The sequence below is a fragment of the Alosa alosa genome, chromosome 6 (genome assembly GCF_017589495.1).
Source record: "Alosa alosa isolate M-15738 ecotype Scorff River chromosome 6, AALO_Geno_1.1, whole genome shotgun sequence".
Classification (NCBI taxonomy): domain Eukaryota; kingdom Metazoa; phylum Chordata; class Actinopteri; order Clupeiformes; family Clupeidae; genus Alosa; species Alosa alosa.
This window is the reverse complement of record NC_063194.1, coordinates 32,518,400-32,538,498: the sequence shown is the minus strand read 5'-3', so window position 1 is coordinate 32,538,498 and position 20,099 is coordinate 32,518,400. Positions and strand designations below refer to the sequence as shown.

Here is a 20,099-nt window from a genome sequence, read left to right as displayed (position 1 = left end):
TCTAGCCCGTTTAGTATGTGTAGCTTTCACACATAGTGAATTTAATAGTGGACTAGTTGACTACAGTAATTTCCTGTGTATTAGCCGCATTGTGTATAAATCGCAGGAAAGTGTTTTATGCAAGTAAAAAAACAAACAAAACCATATTAATACCGTATTAACTGCTCATGTGTGTATTAACCTCATAGCTGAAGAAATTTTGCAAAATCAATGCATAAACCGCGACTAATAGTTGGGAAATTACAATAGATGACCTCACCTACAGAGACCAGCTGCTCCTCCCTCCTGATTGTAATAGTGGTTTCTGAACTATGACGCTCACCCAGGTCTCAGTGCCTGCCACCACCTGTCAGTGGATCATCAGCTTCCTGACTTAACCTCACTACTGATTGTAATGGTGATCTAGTTGACCATCACTACTGATTGTAATAGTGGTCTAGTTGACCATCACTACTGATTGTAATAGTGGTCTAGTTGACCATCACTACTGATTGTAATAGTGGTCTAGTTGACCATCACTACTGATTGTAATGGTGGTCTAGTTGCTCAGCTGGTCTCACTACTGATTGTAATGGTGGTCTAGTTGCTCAGCTGGTCTCACTACTGATTGTAATGGTGGTCTAGTTGACCAGCTGGTCTGACTAATGATTGTAATGGTGGTCTAGTTGCTCAGCTGGTCTCACTACTGATTGTAATGGTGTCCTAGTTCACCAGCCGGTACTCACTTGCATCTCTGGTCAGCCTTGTCCAGGGTCTCACTACTGATTGGCGGTGTCCTAGTTCACCAGCTTCAGCAGATCAGCCTTGTCAAAGGCCGCTTCAGTTCAAAGGCCATCCCTCCATGAAGTCCTGCTGCAAAGGGGGAAGCACGTGCACACACACACACACATTTAAATTCTTTATTTGGATTAGAAGATAAGCATTTATCATGGCATAATCCAAATTTGATAGAAAGGTGTACAACAGCAGCCAATATCCAGTCCATTATGCACATTAGGGGTAAAGGTGGCACCTATGCCTCCATATGTAGAGGCTGCCAATTACTGCTGATACAGAGCAATATCTTGTCAGTTTCTTGGCCTTGTTCTTATGTAGTCCACAGATCTGTAGACCTCGTACACACATCTTGTGCACATGGCCTAAACTACCAAAAATGAGGGCAATGATTTTACAGGAGTAGCGAGAGTTATTGAAAACATTGTACCATGGTTAATATTTTAACAGTTTTGAAGCATAGCAGACACACGCAAAGTTCAAAAACTCTGACGAGCCCCACGTCGTACAGTGTGTTTGTTGGTGTGGTGTTTGTAGCTGTACCTTGTCACTCTGTGGGTATTTCTTCAGCCTCAGCAGGACTTGAGGAATCTGTACCATCAAGACCACACAGGTATCAAAAATAATGATAAAATAAAACATTACATAAAACATCTCAGTCATGCATATTCAAATGCAGGTGCTCTAAGCGATGCTGGGTAACGTCACTTCTGTTGACTTTCAAACAAAGCAGAGAGCTAGCTCGCTACTTCCTCCCCCTCCCTCCCGTGCTGCTCCCGTGCAATTAGATAGATAGATAGATAGATACTTTATTGATCCCCAAGGGGAAATTCAAGAAACTCAATTGAAACTCTCCTAAACGCGCATCTCGTCTGTGATTTGCTGGAACAGTTTGTTATGTTTTTATGGGCTAGGTTTGCCCAGGTTGTTTTTGTTGCCGTTTTTGGAGCCTCGACTGTCCACAGAGATAGCGTCTTTTTACAGTGTATTCAGGACACAAACAGCTAGCGGTTGGTTAGGTGATGTTTGCAGTAAGTGACATTAAATGTTTTAGCCTAAAAACCGCGTCGCATTGCTCAGAGCACCTTTAACAGCAAGACTCCCAGTTACTGTGTATTTCTTTTAAATATCAACAGCAGCTATTTTGATTGGACCTGTTTTGCATATTTCATCCATGGTATTTTTTTGTGTGTATAAAAACTGTCAGCCTATGCTGGCCACACAGATTGGTCAGCCCAGCTGCCAATCACTGACCTTGAGGAAGGTGAAGGCAGTCCACTTGAGCTCCTCAGTGCCCTCTGGAGACTCGATGAGGCCGGTGAAGCAAGCCTTCCAGATCTCCAGCACAAACAACGGTGCAGGAATACGCTACGGGCACGCACGCACACACATAAACAAACGCACACACAAACACACACACACACACACACACACACACACACACACACACACACACACACACAGACACACAGACACACAGACACACACACAGACAAAGACAGAGTCAGACATATTTTTAACAATTAAAGGGATATAGACTTTATAACACACTGAGGCACTATGCATGCTGGGAGTTGTAGTCCGGCAAGGCCCAATCTCACCTGCATCCTCTTGATCATCATGAGCTGCTCCACCAGGGGCTGTGTGTCCCCTGTGAGGTTCATGGTGCCCTCCAGCATGACGAAGGCGTGGACCGAGGGGAAGGACGTGAGCACCGGGGGGTCGGACTGCACCGACAACATCTGGGGGATACTGAGGAGAGGAGAGAGAGAAGGAGGGATGAGGAGAGGAGAGGAGGGAAAGAGGGAGGAGGAGAGGAGGGAGGGAGTAGGGGGAGAGGAGAGGAGGGATGAGGAGAGGAGAGGAGGGAGGGAGGGAGGGAGGAGAGGAGAGGAGGGAGGGGGAGAGGAGAGGAGGGAAAGAGGGAGGAGGAGAGGAGGAGGGAGGGGGGAGGAGGAGAGGAGGGAGGGAGGGAGTAGGGGGAGAGGGAGGGAGGGAGGAGGGAGGAGGAGGGAGGAGGGAGAGGGGAAGGAGGGAGGGAGGGATGGATGAGGGGAGGAGTAGAGGAGGATGTGAAATGACTTGCAAATGATTTCTGAACAGGATCTGATCTGCACTGAAAGCCTGGATCACAAATAAAATCCTATGCCTGCACACACACACAGTGTGTCCCATACATTGACTTAGTTGTGGCGGCCCACCACAATATCAACACTGACCACCACAATATCAACATTGACCACCGCACAATGATTTTCCAGATTGTACTAAATTGTGCTTAAATCTGGTTAGCATCATAACCACGCTGTGCTAACTGTTGTATTCAAGTTAATTCTGCAAACCAACCACCACAAATGGAATTCAATTCTCTGGGAAACACTACACATGCTTTCACACACACACACACACACACATGTAGGTGCATGTGGATCACACACACTGACTAACACGAATATCCACAAATGCCAACCTCTTGACTAGTGCCGCACTCTCCTCCAGTTTGGTTCGGAGCGTGTGATTGGTCAGGCTGCCGAGGTTCTCTGTTAGTTTGACCAAAGCCTGCTCCACATTGGTCCATGACGCTAAAGGAAAAACACCAGCAGAGGATACTACACATCATCTCCAACACATCTACATTCAGCAGTTAAACTGGAGCATGTGTACAGACACTGTCTGATGCAAACAATCTCTAGATATGCGGTCAGAAGAAGCATAACGAACACATATTCACCATCCACTGTCACGCACGTACACACACGCACGCACGCACGCAGCTCCTGGTCATGTGAATGAGGGCCTGGTTCTTGGTTAGGGTTGGGTATCGTTTGAATTTGAATGATTCCAATTCCGATTTCTTATTTCGATTCCGGTTCCTAACGATTCTCGATTCCGATTTTTTTAAGAGGCAGGGTCAAAAAAAGTTTAGAATATTTTAAATGAGCTAGCTAACCAACAGTCTTTCTCAGGGTATCTACACATTTTCCAAGTGCAAATTTAAAGACTTTTAAGACCTTTTCAAGACATCTAAATGAAACTTAAGACTATACCACGGCAAAAAGATATATATGACTGTTTATGCAATATTTTTTTTTTTCCTACTAATTTTAACCCCTACCCCATTTTGGATGTCTACAGAAGTTACCAAATATATTTTGGCGAAAGAAAAATAATTGTGTGTGAATTACCTTCAAAGCTACTGTATAAATGGCCAATTTTAGGGTCTGGGCTGCTTGCTTTTGAAGCTGGCTGTACATATTTGGTTTTGCTTACTGCTGAGGCTGACTGTTCTTCACCTGTGTCTGTAGTAGCCTAGGCTACTTGCCAAAGACATGTGCACTGGACTGGATTCCTTTCAATATTTTTTTCAAAGTTAGACTAAGTTATTTACATATTTTAATAAGCCTACTTTATATAATTTACTATGTGCATCTATTGTCCAATATGCAGCACAGCAAATTAAAGTTAATCCACTACTTTACATTTTGCATACCAGTTGTATCTAAACCAACCAAAGCTTGACTGAAACATTGTAAAACCACTGACTTGTTTTAAATTAATTAAGAGACAGGTCCTCCTCGCATGATCCTGCTGAAAACTGCTGGTTTCATCTCAAGCACGCACGTATTATGAACGCACGTTACATTTTGTTTATGTAGCCAGTCGCCGACATTCAAAAAATATGCGGTTATAGTTCACAACTTTTGCGAAGTAGGCCTAGCCTACTGGGAAACGCTGGCAAGCAAGCTGCTGGCAGATATTACAGGTAGGCTATTATAACTTAGACAGATAGACAGTTAGACAGACTTGGAAAGATGCAAAGAGATCAACTTAACATATACAGTATTTCCTCCTGATTGCGAAGCACTGCACATAATTTGACCAGCAGTCTTGGCGTCCATAGTTTGTGAAACGATGCTGCGTCCGAGCAATGATTTTAGATGCCAAAGCGCCAACTCCAAAAGGAGAACAAATGAGCGTCCGGCGAGGCTGCGCCCGAATCGGCGGACAGGGCTTTTAAAATCCATATGTCCGCCTAAATTGAGCGTATGGCCAACCTGCTCTTTCTCCCGCTCATTCTACCATAGGCTCCCTCATTCCACGTAGGCTACCTGTCTATCTCTCTGGCCTCAGTTACACCACGAAAACGTCAGGCATATTATTTTGTACATAGGCCTACTGTATTATTACCGTTTTCACACCTTTAACCAAACCCGTGAAAAACATCTTCACTCTGCAACCACTACACTTCCTCCCGTAGCCTAATAGCCTAGTCACTTATACAATTGCGTTTTAAATACACAAAACTGGATGGAGACATCACTCGCTCTCTTGCACTCGCTGGAGGTCCCATACGCACATTTAATACCTCTCTTTCGAAAATTCAGTTGTATTTAAGACTATTTAAGGATCCGCGGGAACCCTGCTTTCTGAATGAAATAGTCTGACATTCTTCATGAATTTGAATTCTATGAACTATGTACATCTTAGTTGGTGTTCAGCCGTTTCTTCTTCCGGTCGGCGGACTGGGAATCTAAACTAGGAATCGAAATTTAAACTTTTGAACGATTCCGGGAAAATCACAAATATAGTCCCGGTTCCAACCAATACTCGATATTCGATACCCAAGCCTATTCTTGGTGCTATTAATTTCTTTCTCTCTCTCTCTCTCTCTCTCTCTCTCACACACACGCACGCATGCACACACGCACACACACATGTACATACGTACTGTACATGCGCACACACACACACACACACACACGCACGCACGCGCACACACACACACAGGCAATGTGAATTAGCACCCTTTTCTTGGTGCTATTAATTTCTCTCACTCACACACACAGACACACACACACACACACACCTTGCTCCTCCACCCTGGCGATGTAAATGAGCGCGCGGTTCTTGATGCTCTTAATGAGGCTCTCCAGACGTTCCTGGCAGGCCTTTAGGCTGGCTTCCCCAGCTCCTGCTCCTGCTCCTGGCCCTGGAGATGGGGACGGTGCTGGGACTCCCTGGCTCGCCGGCGCCCCCTGCTGTTCCCGGAGCCGCTCACAGTAGAAGGCACAGCCCTGCAGCAGCCACACCACCACACACAGCAGCGAGCGGCACAGCCCGATACACTCCTCAGCCTTCCCGTGGCAGCTGGACACACACACACACACACACACATCAATGCAAACACACAACACATGTGCATCCATACAATTTGCATCCATGCGAACACACAAACACACACACATATATGTGCACCCATATAATGTGCAACAACGCAAACACACAACACATATTTGTGCATCCATACAATTTGCATCCAAGCAAGCAAGCAAACACACACACACACACACACACACACACACACACACACACACAAGAAGGCAGAGAAATTCATAAGTCTTCAAAAGGACAAGAGGTGAGTGAGTGCAAGCACGTGCAGGAAGTGGATAGAGCCGTGCAGGAAGTGGATAGTGCCGTGCAGGAAGCGGATAGTGCCGTGGTCTGTACCTGAGGCGATGGGAGAACATGTCCATGATCTCCAGCAAAGACTTCACACACAGCTCACGGGAGAAGTCATCAAACTGCAGAAGAGGTTTAACATGTGGAATGAGTTTGGCTGCAGCGTTCCTCAAGTGTTCTATGTGCATGTGTTGGGGGCAGTGTTCCCCAAGTGTTCTATGTGCATGTGTTGGGGGCCGTGTTCCTTAAGTGTTCTATGTGCATGTGTTGGGGCCAGTGTTCCTCAAGTGTTCTATGTGCATGTGTTGGGGGCAGTGTTCCTCAAGTGTTCTATGTGCATGTGTTGGGGGCAGTGTTCCTCAAGTGTTCTATGTGCATGTGTTGGGGGCAGTGTTCCTCTTGTGTTCCATTTTCTGTGAGCCACACAGAATATTAATGTTCTAGTGTGAAGTGGAAAACCTACCTTACTCATTGCTGTGAGGACGCTGGAGTAAGACACCATCTGAAGGGAAAAAACAAATAGTCGATACGTTCAATGCACATTCAGAAATATAAACACTTTTCCCCTAATGAGACTTGATCTGATCCTTGGCAAATATACTGTAATACAACTCGGACAAAACAGATTTCTACAGCCTAGAGGATAAAAATACAGAGTACTCAGTTTGTAAAGGTAGTTGACTCCAGGTGAATGCAAGACGGTCGATGTTGATGTTTAAAAAGAACACATTTGTAGAAACGGGAAGGCCGCTGGATTTACTTCAGGTACAGTCGCATCAAGACATCCTTTGTTTAAAGTTGTGACAACGCGAAGTTAAAAAAAATCCACCATTCCATTTTATCACTGCTACACCCCAACTTTTAACACTAGAACTGCCAAGACTTTCAAAACTACTAGAACTCCCAAGGCGGTCATTTTGACCGTTGGAATTTAAACAGACAATTTCACCAGCAGAACTATTTTGCTTTTTTAAGAAAGCATTTTTTTGAAAAATGACCTGTCACGGCCTTTTGTGTTAATACGTGTTAATAAAGGGATTTTAACTTTATCCTCAATGCGCAATTGCGCATGTTCCTGAAGAGAGCTCCGTGGCCAAGAGTCCCCACTCCCACAAAGCTGTGGCCGAAGCAGTGGACAGGCCAGGAGCGTACCTGTGAACTGATGGCGTACTTCAGGTACGACAGGATCAGAGGGTTGGGGGACGGCCCAATCATCGCCTGCTCCATCAGAGCCTCTGCAGAAACAAAACAAATACAACAGTGACCGGGGCTGACCGTGTTCTACCACTACACAGAACATACAAGAACTCACATATGGACACAACAAGCTAAGGGGCGTAAGGGGTGTGATGAAACAGGTTTTAGGATAGTGAATAGAGAACTTCTCAAGCTTCCTCTTCTTACACACAGAGAGAAGACATGAAGGCACAACAGCCGTGGGGCAGCCGTGGCCTACTGGTTAGCGCTTCGGACTTGTAACCAGACAGTTGCCGGTTCGAACCCCGACCAGTTGAAGTGCCCTTGAGCAAGACACCTAACCCCTCACTGCTCCCCGAGCGCTGCTGTTGTAGCAGGCAGCTCACTGCGCCGGGATTAGTGTGTGCTTCACCTCACTGTGTGTTCACTGTGTGCTGAGTGTGTTTCACTAATTCACAGGATTTGGATAAATGCAGAGACCAAATTTCCCTCACAGGATCAAAAGAATATATATATATACACTTAAACATGCCAGCGTGCTCCTTTGTTTTTGTAACATTGCTTCCCTTGCTCTGCACCTCTTGCTTTAACTCCTTGCTCCTCAAATATTTGTTTATTTTAATCTTTACATTACATTACATTCTTGTTTTGTCCTATCCAAGCTCGTCAACTGCAAAGTACTTTGGGTCAACTCTGTTGTTTTTAAATGTCCGATATAAATTAAGTGACTTGACTTGAGTGACTTGACTCCTGCACTGACCTGCGAGATTGAGGTAGTCCCATGTGACTCCTTTGGGGCAGTTTCTCTTGATGTTGATGGCCCACTGGTAGTCACTCCAACGCTCTTTCCACGCTTGCAGGATCGCCTGCTTCAGGTTGACCACCTTCATCGCAGACAGAGCCAGTCGACCACCTTCAAACTGAAACAAACACCGAAATAGAGAGAGACACAAGTTACAACGGTCAACTTTTCAGATAGGGAAGGTCATAGCCATTTGATCAGACTGAATGTAATGCTATGTAATACTAAATGTAACAAATGTAATGCTTGGTAAATTATTTTGTATCAAGACAGAATTAGCATTCATACTAACTAAGATAAATTAGGCTATCTTTATCCAGACTAATGAAGTTGTGCTTCTCAACTATACAGTTATGGTCAAAAGTTTTAGCATTGACAAAAATGTTGGTTTTGCAAACTTTGCCGTTTCAGTTTGTGTGGTGATGATTCACATTGTTTCTAGATTATTGTGCAGAGTGATCAAATGCATATTACCAGTAATTCATTGCAAATAGTTTCATCATCATAAAAAGTTGACTTTATCACAAAACCCCGATGTCCATTGTATTTGGGCTCAGGCACAAATTACCAGTTTGCATCACTTCAGTATAACATCGTCAGCACAGTAGAGCGAGTAGAAGTCAGCTGAAATTACTCTGGTAATCATTCTGGCTGAATTATAAGAGACCGATTATAAGACCATGGCTACAAATGGATTGAAGAAATGATTCAACTCATTTGTTTTGTTGTGCTAGCAATAGTTACTCCAAACAAACGTGCAGCTGAAATTATTTCATAGCTAGCTACACATGACTAGTACCAGACAGAGGAAATGATCAACCTAACCTGTAACCCTCTTTATCCAAACGTACTCAGTTACACACACCCAACAACATACATATGACAAAATACATACAATATGCTGAAGGGTGTAACGCTATTTTGGTATCTTAATTTGACAACTTCATCATACTAAATGAATCATCGTCTAAATGAGTTAACGTTGAATATACTCGTTCTCTATTGTGTGCTAACGTTAGTCCTTCATAATCAGGCTATTCAAAAGGTATGATGTGATGAAAGAATGAATATATGCAATACAATAAACTCCTTTACCTTTAATAGAAATGGTTTGTTTGGTTTAATACGACAGATAAACTGAACTCATTGATGTCTTCTACACTTCGGCCAATAATCCACCATATTGTTTATTCATCAGCGGTCTTGAACGCTGATTGGTAACTTTACTTCTTCATTGTTTGTCGCTACTTTTTTGTGGTGTTGGATCTTTCTTTCTCATTACTGCCACATTGTGGGCTGGAGTATGAATTAAAAAAGGCAGACTGGCCCAAAACCTCTGCACTGGTCTTGTACCATGATTATCTCTAATGGTATGGGCTAGTCCTAAGTGCTCAAATTCAACTATGGATCTGACTAATTTACAGTCATTGTTTATATAGGACTATGTGTATAATTATTGATGTTGTGAAAACTTGCTATCATGGTTGTCATTATCATGTTTATTATCATTACATTACATTTGGCTGACACATCAAGTGTTCTTTAGTGTCATTAGTGTTTTATTATGATTTTAAAATGACTTGAGTTTTCTATAGTGTGCATTTTTAATGCTAATGTAATGTTTATAGCCCTTGTTGGGAGTCACTTTGGATACAAGGTGATATATATATATATATATATATATATATATATTTAATTTCCCCTGGGGATCAATAAAGTATCTATCTATCTATAAAAAACATAAAGCAAATGAATAGATGCATCAAATGATGCTGTTAGGTTCTGAAGAATCCTAGATGTGAGGAAGGAAAGCTGACTGTGATCCATGGTAACTCAAATCTCTCAGGCCTGTCCATATCTTACCAATCAACAGGGCTAAAGATATAAGCTTTACAATGATTCCAGTGACATATATGCATTTTCCTGCCCGTGTCTGTGCTGTTCACACAACAAGGTGTGCAACAACATTCTGGTACAAATAATCTGCTGGTGTATTCTATGCGTTTACATATTTTCAGTGTTTTATTTTGAGCAGTTCTGGTTTCTCCGAGGCGACTGTCACTTATTGAACCAGTGTGTTATAGACTGGACTGTAACACACTGGACAACCAAACCCACATCTCCCTGGTCAAGTAACCACAAATGAGCATTATTTGGGAGGTTATGTTTTGAATGAAAAGACACAAACATTTGACAATCATTTTAATTAACATCACTGTAATTAATTGTCCTCAACTAGACTGAAGGTTAATTTGTATTCCTGTGAATCCTACTTACTGTATGTTTGTGCTTCATATAACAAGATACTGAAAGCTCATTTCTATTTGTGTCTGGAAACATACAACTGAACAGGTCATAGTAAACCTGGGCATCTTTCAGCAAGCATGAGAAAACATGTACAGTAATACACATTTTCTGACTGTTAAGTCAGTCTGATACACACTGACTATTATCTATTACTGTTAACAAGTGACATGAGTCTTGTTAGTAATGTGAGGTTCAGGCGATGACATATATGAATCCTTGTGTGTTCATAGACATAGGACGTCTAGGATAGAAGATAAAAAGTCTCTGTCCTACACTGATTGTCACAGATGGCCTTCTTTTTTCCAGCAGGCCCGCACAGCAGGAAACCAAATCCGAAACACTTTTTAAAAAGAAAAATTCACACAGTGCAAATACACTTTTGGTAAAAGATGGCGCAAATTGCAATCCCATATGCTTAATGCTTAAAACTTTGATAACTAATAGACGTTGCCATTCAATAATCTGCTCATTCAGTTATTGCATTACTGATTGTATCATTGTGATGGGGTATCATTACTATAAGGCTATAATTATTTATACATGTTAATATAGTTCTGTTTTGTGATGATATAATCATCATTTACACGGCAGATGACCCCTGCCCTCATCAGGCTGGGCTCCACTGAACCCAAGGTCAAAGTCTGGCCCGGTCCTGTGTCAGTGTGTCCGACTTTGAATGACCCTGTTCTCAAGGACAGCATTGTGTGGTGGTGTTTGGTGAGATGGTGACGACTCTTAGAGCATCTCAAGCCAATTAGTCATGAATAATCACCTTCACTTCTGCCACCATTCAGACTATCTATCTGAGACAGATAATTTCTGCTGCCACCCTCTCATTCCTCTCAGGACAGCATCCTGTGGAGGGTGTTGCGTGAATTGTTCTCCATGCATGAAGGCCTTGCAGTGCGTCTCAGGAGGAGTGCATCTTGTGGAGGTGCCTGGTGAGGTGGTACTTGCGCGTGAAGGCCTTGCTGCACTGCGTGCAGTGGAAGAGCCGCATGCCACTGTGGATCTGCAGGTGGGCGCGGAGGCTCTGCGGCCGGCTGAAGCTCTTGGGGCACTGCGGGCACGCGTGCGGCCGCACGCCCAGGTGCTTCTGCTCGTGTCGCTTGAGATCGCCGGACTGGCGGAAGCCCTCGCCGCACTGCGCACACAGGTAGGGCCGCTCGCCGGTGTGCGTGCGCAGGTGCACGTTGAGCTGGCCGTAGACGGCGAAGCTCTTGGGGCAGTGCGGGCACGCGTAGGGCCTCTCGCCCGTGTGCGTCCGCTCGTGCTGCCGCAGGCTGTAGACGTTGCTGAAACGCTTGCCGCACACGTGGCACGGGCAGGCGCGCTTGCCGCGGCGGAAACAGTGGTGTGACTTGAAGCCCTTCACGCTGAAGAAGGTCTTCTCGCACTGGGGGCAGCTCTGGGATATCCGCGCCAACTCCTCCGCGTCACCCAACCCGTAGCCCACCTCCCCGCCCTCCCCCTCACTGCCTTCCTGCGCCTGGATGAACTCTGCCGGGTGGTGCCGCTTCACGTGCTTGTGCAGGTAGCGCTGTGCGGTGAAGGAGAACTGGCAGTAGGAGCAGGAGTAGATGGTGGCGGCGGTGGTGATGATTGGCGTGACGGCGGTGCTAGCATTAGCGCTAGCGTTAGCATTAGCGTTAGCTTTGGCACAGGCCGTCCGTCGTCCCTTGTGCTGGCGTCCCTCCTGGTGACGGCGGAGGCCACTGGCCTGCGTGTAGAACTTTCCGCACGGGCCGCAGCAGTAGGGCTTGACCATGGCGTGGACGGAGCGCTGGTGGCGGCGCAAGTTGGACGGCTGGCTGAACCGCAGGCTGCACTGGGCGCAGCTGTAGGGGCCCTCGCCGACCTGCACGCAGCCGTGGGACCGCAGCGACGCCGCGTCCGCAAACATGCCCTGGCACTCGCCGCACGTCAGCTGTGTGTCCGTGCCATGCTGCGTGCCATGCTGGGGCAGCGGCGGCGCCGCTGGCGTCTGGGCGCGGCAGCCATGAGACGTAGCAGTGACACCGTCGCCACACGCCTCTCCGCACTGGCTGCAGATGAACGTTTGGGCGCCAGGTGGAGGCTCGCTGTCGCCATCGCCCTGCTGGACCTTCTGCGGACGCTTCTGTTTGGGCTGGGTCGGTCGGGTCGGTCCGAGGGTTCTGGTGCGTGGCCTCCCCCTCCCTCTCTTCTGGGCGGGCGCTTGGACAGCGCCTCTCCTCGTGTTGTGTTTGCGAACGGGAGGCTCGTACGGTGGGTCTGACGGATCGCCCGGTTCCTCAGTGGCGTCTGACCTTTGACCCTGACCCTGTGCGTGCTGCAGCTCCATGTGCTCCTGCAGACTCTGCAGGCTCATGAAGGCGATGAAGCAGCGGGCACACGGGTAGACCTCCATGGGCGCCCTCACCTCATCCCCATCAGCCCCTGCTCTCTCCTCCGCCTCCTCTTCCTCGTCGTCCTCCTCCTCTGTCTCTGTTTCCGGGTTCGGCAGGTGCTTGCGGGGGTTGGAGGACTTCCTCTTCCTGTACCAGTAGAGTTTGTCTGGATCGTGGACGGAGTTCACGTGGCGCTTGAGGTGGTATGCCCTCGCAAACGTTCGCCCACAGCGAGGGCAACTGTGGCCCTTGTCATTGATGGACATTGACGCCGATGACGTGTCTTTAGACCAATCAGAGTCACTCATCCTTTTCCAGCACCTCAGGCCATTCGATGGTTGGGATTGGTCAGATGTTTCCGACTGACAGGGAGCTCGTCCAATCAGGGATTCACTTCCCTGTTGGCCAGTGCCTGTGGTTGGCTCCATCTGGGAAGAAGGCGGTACATCTGAGCCCAGTAGGCAGATATCCAGGTCCAGGCGTGGGTCCACCTCTTCGAACTCGGACTCGACAGGATGGGTCTCCAGAAAGTTCTGGTACTGCTCTGCATGCGAGCGCCTGACGTGCGTTTGCAGGTAGGATTTGGCAGGGAAGGAAAACTGGCAGTAGGGGCAAGGCAGCGTCAGAGATGAACCATTATCTAATAAGGCAAAAGAGCACAACAGGAAAATTACCATTATTACATTCAAACCCAACGTATGTCTTCACCAAGCCACTTCATCTAGCATGAGATGTGTTTGCATACAGTATATACTGTATATGTAAGGGATAATGCCCGACGAGGTGTCCATTATCAGAAATAAATGGACGACGCGGAGGCGCAGGGGCGCAGCTTCCCATTTTTTGAGGGGTATGCAACAACAAATTGGTGCCCCCCCCCAAAAAACACAAACTACTAGTAAAAGTAAAACAAGTACAACAAAAGGCCAATAATGTATTACATATTATTATTTTTTAAGAAATTCTGCCGATTTGAACTTGAAGTTAAATGTCGCATTGTCACTTTAAGAGAGTCTAAACGGTTCTCATAACGTCCTTTTGCCAGCTGTTGCTCACAAAGGATAAGGCTGGTCCAACTGTAGCCTTTGTTTGCGCCACATTGACAGCATAATATTAAGTTATTACAAGGAGTCTTCATTGTTAAGAAATGGAAACATGTAATGAGTTGTTGCTAGTGTGACATTTCTGTTTGCAGTTTGCCATTAAAAGTGCAGTATGAGCATGGTAGCCACCTAGCTATCTGAATGGAATAAGTATAGTATAAGTATAAGTATATATACTTTTTTGATCCCGTGAGGGAAATTTGGTCTCTGCATTTAACCCAATCGGTGAATTAGTGAAACACAAACAGCACACAGTGAACACACAGTGAGGTGAAGCACACACTAATCCCGGGCGCAGTGAGCTGCCTGCTTCAACGGGCGGCGCCGGGGAGCAGTGAGGGGTTAGGTGCCTTGCTCAAGGGCCCCTTCAGCCGCGGCCCACTGGTCGGGGCTCGAACCGGCAACCCTCCGGTTACAAGTCCAGAGTGCTAACCAGTGGGCCACGGCTGCCGACAAATATAGGCTGTTTCAATCGGCATATGCTTAGCAAACGCTAGTTAGTCTGGTAACATGAATAACATGAACATGAAACGTGTGCCTCCAAGCACAGACGTCACACTTTAAATCCTACCTGTTGCTTTTCACATCCACTTATTTAACTACTGTCACATCCCTTGACATGCCATCTCATTTTCCCTTTCTTTTTTTCTATTTTAGCCTCGACAGCTTTTTTCCTTTTATCCATCTTTTTCCATAGACTAAAACTCACTACTGCACCTGCTCACTCACCCAGCTCCACGGCTCCCCACCCCTCTTCTATGTCAAAATTCTATAATAGAATCTTATGAGATAGGGTTTACTAGCCTGTTAGTCCTCTAAAATGTTATTTAACATTGAGGAAATGCAGAAATGATTTAGAAACGTACAACAGTAGCTACATATAGAATACACCAAATATATTATTATTATTATTATTATTATTATTATTATTATTATTTTTACCATCGCTTTGGTGCCCCCATGGTTCTGCGCCCCTACGCGCTGCATATAGCGCATATCCACTTTTTGCGCCACTGCAGATGCGTGAACCGTTCGACGAAAGCGGAGGATGGTTGCTTCCGCGAAATCCATTTATTTCTGATAATGGACACATCGAAGGGCATTATCCCGTTTATACCATGGTCACTTCCAAAATAAATAAATATGAAATCAATTATTAATACTAAATGAGTCTTAGAGCTAAAATCGTTAGTTTTTTCAGCTGTTTACAGTTGATCGTTGCGAAGCCTGCCTCCAGGCTCAACCGTCGTCCTACTATCGTTGTTATAGTTACCATTCATAAGCATTGATATGGAACGGCGATTAAACTTTTTTCATCTACTTCATAGGTGTAGTACTGTATATCACTTTTTAAACGACACCCTTTTCAACCTAGACCATGGTATAATATCTGACATTGCCTTTGCCTTGTTGAGTGGAATCGGCCTATGATCGGTCTGTGGTCACCTGTGTTAGTGTCGGTGGATGAGTGTTTGTGGTCACCTGTGTTAGTGTCGGTGGATGAGCGTTTGTGGTCACCTGTGTTAGTGTAGGTGGATGAGCGATGAGTGTTTGTGGTCACCTGTGTTAGTGTAGGTGGATGAGCGCCAGGCCACCTGTGTTAGTGTCGGTGGATGAGCGTTTGTGGTCACCTGTGTTAGTGTAGGTGGATGAGTGTTTGTGGTCACCTGTGTTAGTGTAGGTGGATGAGCGATGAGTGTTTGTGGTCACCTGTGTTAGTGTAGGTGGGTGAGCGTTTGTGGTCACCTGTGTTAGTGTTGGTGGATGAGCGATGAGTGTTTGTGGTCACCTGTGTTAGTGTAGGTGGATGAGCGATGAGTGTTTGTGGTCACCTGTGTTAGTGTAGGTGGATGAGTGTTTGTGGTCACCTGTGTTAGTGTCGGTGGATGAGCGTTTGTGGTCACCTGTGTTAGTGTAGGTGGATGAGTGTTTGTGGTCACCTGTGTTAATGTAGGTGGATAAGCGATGAGTGTTTGTGGTCACCTGTGTTAGTGTAGGTGGATGAGTGTTTGTGGTCACCTGTGTTAGTGTAGGTGGATGAGCGATGAGTGTTTGTGGTCACCTGTGTTAGTGTAGGTGGATGAGTGTTTGTGGTCACCTGTGTTAATGTAGGTGGATGAGCGATGAGTGTTTGTGGTCACCTGTGTTAGTGTAGGTGGATGAGCGTTTGTGGTCACCTGTGTTAGTGTAGGTGGATGAGTGTTTGTGGTCACCTGTGTTAATGTAGGTGGATGAGCGATGAGTGTTTGTGGTCACCTGTGTTAGTGTAGGTGGATGAGAGTTTGTGGTCACCTGTGTTAGTGTAGGTGGATGAGCGATGAGCGTTTGTGGTCACCTGTGTTAGTGTAGGTGGATGAGTGTTTGTGGTCACCTGTGTTAGTGTAGGTGGATGAGCGTTTGTGGTGCCACAGCTGATCCCAGGTCAGCCCCAGGCCCCTGGCGTACTCCTCAGCATACCACACCAGCAGCTCCTCGCCTGGCCTGATGGGGGCGCAACAGCGGAACAGCACTCGACCACCCTGCTGGAATGCAACCAGGTTCTGCTCGCGGTTGCTACGGGAACACATCACATACCTGCCGTGGAGGGTGGGGTGAGGGGAGAGGGAACAGCAGAACGAGAGAGAAAGGAAAGACGAGAGAAAAGAGAGAGAAGTGAAAGAGAGGATGAGACAGAAAGAAAGAAGTGAAAGAGAAGATGAGACAGAAAGAGAGAGAAGAGAAAGAGAGGATGAGACAGAAAGAGAGAGAAGAGAAAGAGAAGATGAGACAGAAAGAGAGAGAAGAGAAAGAGAAGATGAGACAGAAAGAGAGAGAAGAGAAAGAGAAGAGAAAGAGAGGATGAGACAGAAAGAGAGAGAAGAGAAAGAGAAGATGAGACAGAAAGAGAGAGAAGAGAAAGAGAAGAGAAAGAGAGGATGACAGAAAGAGAGAGAAGAGAAAGAGAAGAGAAAGAGAGGATGAGACAGAAAGAGAGAGAAGAGAAAGAGAGGATGAGACAGAAAGAGAGAGAAGAGAAAGAGAGGATGAGACAGAAAGAGAGAGATTGGACTGAGACACACATGTGTTGTTTGTGACAGCATACATTTTAAAGCAACATCATGGAAGAAGGTTTATTTATGCCCCTTGGTGTCAATATCAACACTATTTGTGATGAAAAATATCTTATTAAAATCACTCAAAATCAAGTGGGTCATGATCCTACACGATCAACATCATATAGTGTGATATCAAGCATTCCTGGCACACACTGGCAATGTTAAAGACTATTCTCTGTATTATAAGTCATTGTAGCAACAGAATAAGTTAGAAACCTTCATTTTAAGGTAAAATAAACTGCATTGTGTTGCTTTAAGCGGTCATGCCAATAAAGGTTTCAATGGAGTTCTAAGAGATGTTGAGACAGAGAGAACACTAAGAAGTGAGATATACCTCATCCAGTTGGAGTGAGTGTCTCTTGTAGCATCAATGAACTCGTAGTGTTTTTTCCCCCTAACAATCTGAATAAGACAGTAAAAGGAGTCAGATAAGCAACTAAAACACTTCATCTTGCATTAGCATTACATTATATAATACTATATTGTTTGGTAGGCTATGTATTGTATGTCTCCAAACGGTGCTACTCTTAACTTTAAAATCACACTAATCTTCAAATGAGAGCAGCGAAGACCAGTAGGGGAGAGCGTCCTCACCACCCAGGAGTAGACACTCTTCAGAGCCTCCTCCTCAGAGGTCGTTTCACCACTGTATGGCCCGAAATGCATTCCGACCGGCACCACCTGCCCCTGGTTGAAAATCCCCAGGCTGCTCTCCTTGACCCGTGACCTCCCAACGACCAGGCCAGCAGGCAAAGTGAGGAGAGCTCTCTGAGGGGTCCCAACCGAGCAGGGGAAGTCCAGGGCGAAGACTGGGGGACCGTGGACTTCACACTGACTCCAGAAGCAGCACTGGCATTTCTCACAGTCTGGGAGGGAGGAGAGAGCATAGACGACATGTTACAAGGGCCATTGTCCTATAGTGTATATGAATTATGGCCATTGTCCCTATGCATTGAAACATTCAAACTTCTTTTAGTTGCATCCAACTTACAGTAGTTGTCATCATCATATGGTTCATCGTCATCCTCAGGCGACTTTTCCACAGCTGTTGAAGCTGATACATCCTCCTGCGTCTTCTCAGCTGAAATCTCACCTGTGCCATTGAAAAGACAGTTAGGCCTAGATCAACACATCTGGCACAGTTGATGATATATATACATACATACACAGTACACACACACACATAGTTGGTAATATAGATATAATTCTTCTATAATTCTAACTCAATATAGTTCTATATAATTGTCGCAGGTGATATAATTTATATAACGCATACGTGGCAATATATTAGAAATAATTTGATAGTCGGGGACCACTCGCACAGTAAGGTGGAACTACATAATGCGTAGCCTATGTTTTACACTGTCTCTATGTAGGCTTATGTGAGATAAAACTCCTTAAATACAGATACAGGTCCTTGATCATATATCATTGATTCGGGGTCATCGATGTAACTAACAAAAGCCACTAATCTGTTGTCTGACCAGTTTAATTTGAAGATTTGTGAAACAAGCAATATCTGGACATCGGAGAAAGTTATGACAGACATGAAAGTTAGCCACCAACAGAGGGGCTATAACGAAAGCAAGTGTCATTGTTTCATGTGACAACTTTTGTGCATCATAGCCTACGTGAAATGCAAACCCCATGAAGTTAGCAAGGCCTAGCGTGAAGGATATGGGCTTATTTCACATCGCTTTTAATTTGTTTAACATGAACCAAACCAACAGTCAGGTGGCCATGACTTTACATGAAGGCAACCTGGGTTGCCAGATGTAATATGCAAGCGAGCCGGTTGCCAGTTGTTAAAGTGCCTGATAAAATGGGCATTTACTAACAACCAAATAACATGATGGCACCGCTAAATAATAATGGCATTGCTTGCAGACGGTGTAATATGTCAGCTAGGTTAAACATAAACATAAGGTTTGCTAACTTCACCAGAATGTAACGTTAGCTGGCTAACGTTATCATTAACTTTAACTAACATTAACTTAGTTAAACAGCTGCAATATTCCAACCTAGCTGATTTGCCATTGTTCTACCACCAACCTGAGCTGGTAGACATTTCCTGTTCTTCTTAGTAGGACCTACTGGTTGCAATTAACGATGTTTATGACAACACGTTTCTATTGAATTAAATCAAATTTAGCACAGTGCTAGCTAGCTACCATAGACAGCTAGCTACTGATTCTCTAGTTGAAACAGGAAATTGTCATCAATGTTGTGGTGACATCATAGCACCATAGACTTTCTACCTGTCTATCCAATCATACACATGTTATCAACTATCATACTGTAAAGCGTGGGCTTCCACAAACAGTAAAATAAACATGAAAGATCTCTATATTAGACATTTAAAAAGTGAAGTGACCCATAAAAGAAAAGATAGAAAAGTCTGTTGGGGTATCCTATTGCCAGGCAGAGATGCTCTGATCCTGACAGGCTCATCACTGACTAGGCCTAGCCTACAGCCAAAATAACGGCCGACATGATAGAAATATAAATGTGATTTTTGGTAGCTGTTGTTGTTGTGATGTAAATAAAAACAATGTGTTGTTGCTGTTGTTGTTGTTATGTTTATCATGCAAAACAGCAGTGCACAAGCACAGTGCAAAGTAACAGAACATTGAACTGGGTTGAGTAAGGCAATTTACTGCAATGGAACTTATCTCTTGCGAGCAGAAACCTTTTCTCAATAAATTCTCCTATTCTCATATTTTGTCCACTGTATCAGTAAGTGTATAGATTTTTGTGTACACCCACCATAATGTCCAGGTTGCAGTCTGTTTAAATAGGATGATAAATTATAAAGAAGTAGCCTATTTCTGTTCAAGGCACAGTGTCACATTGTGGGTTGGGTTTGGGATTTGATTGTGCTTAATTGTTTATTATTTGTGCTTAATGTTTATTATTTGGCTAATCCTTATGAACATGATAGGCTACATACCAGTTTGTGTAATAAACACTAGTTTTTTAGTTCTGTTTAGCA

At 45.0% G+C, this 20,099-nt stretch overlaps 2 protein-coding genes across 2 annotated transcripts in view; both read right to left on the bottom strand.

The window, feature by feature from the left end:
* Nucleotides 1-9,438, bottom strand: part of med24 (mediator complex subunit 24) — a 36,123-nt gene extending 26,685 nt beyond the window's left edge. The window contains exons 1-12 of the mRNA XM_048245517.1: nucleotides 9,329-9,438; nucleotides 8,192-8,351; nucleotides 7,387-7,469; nucleotides 6,698-6,736; nucleotides 6,283-6,356; nucleotides 5,642-5,922; nucleotides 3,245-3,356; nucleotides 2,376-2,526; nucleotides 2,029-2,142; nucleotides 1,318-1,365; nucleotides 833-852; nucleotides 726-776 (exon numbers count right to left, since the gene is read on the bottom strand). Coding sequence (XP_048101474.1) covers nucleotides 726-776; nucleotides 833-852; nucleotides 1,318-1,365; nucleotides 2,029-2,142; nucleotides 2,376-2,526; nucleotides 3,245-3,356; nucleotides 5,642-5,922; nucleotides 6,283-6,356; nucleotides 6,698-6,736; nucleotides 7,387-7,469; nucleotides 8,192-8,321 — 1,103 coding nt within the window. The 5' untranslated portion in view covers nucleotides 8,322-8,351; nucleotides 9,329-9,438. The remainder of the gene's footprint in view (nucleotides 1-725; nucleotides 777-832; nucleotides 853-1,317; nucleotides 1,366-2,028; nucleotides 2,143-2,375; nucleotides 2,527-3,244; nucleotides 3,357-5,641; nucleotides 5,923-6,282; nucleotides 6,357-6,697; nucleotides 6,737-7,386; nucleotides 7,470-8,191; nucleotides 8,352-9,328) is intronic.
* Nucleotides 9,439-10,283: 845 nt separating this feature from the next.
* prdm9 (PR domain containing 9) lies at nucleotides 10,284-19,298 on the bottom strand. The gene is made up of 6 exons (XM_048244693.1): nucleotides 19,160-19,298; nucleotides 18,099-18,200; nucleotides 17,702-17,973; nucleotides 17,442-17,509; nucleotides 16,384-16,586; nucleotides 10,284-13,549 (listed from the first exon to the last, which is right to left on the bottom strand). The coding sequence occupies exons 1-6, from the start codon at nucleotides 19,173-19,175 to the stop codon at nucleotides 11,451-11,453; spliced, it is 2,760 nt and encodes a 919-aa protein (XP_048100650.1). The 5' UTR covers nucleotides 19,176-19,298; the 3' UTR covers nucleotides 10,284-11,450.
* Between the last annotated feature and the right edge of the window lie 801 nt (nucleotides 19,299-20,099).

Bases quoted from the DNA above. Each gene is read 5' to 3' on its own strand.
- prdm9 (XM_048244693.1), bottom strand. The intron at 17,510-17,701 runs GTGAGGACGCTC...TGTCTTATTCAG, and splicing joins AGAGTGTCTACTCCTGGGTG to ATTGTTAGGGGGAAAAAACA. The intron at 16,587-17,441 runs GTATATCTCACT...CCTCCACGGCAG, and splicing joins ACTCACTCCAACTGGATGAG to GTATGTGATGTGTTCCCGTA.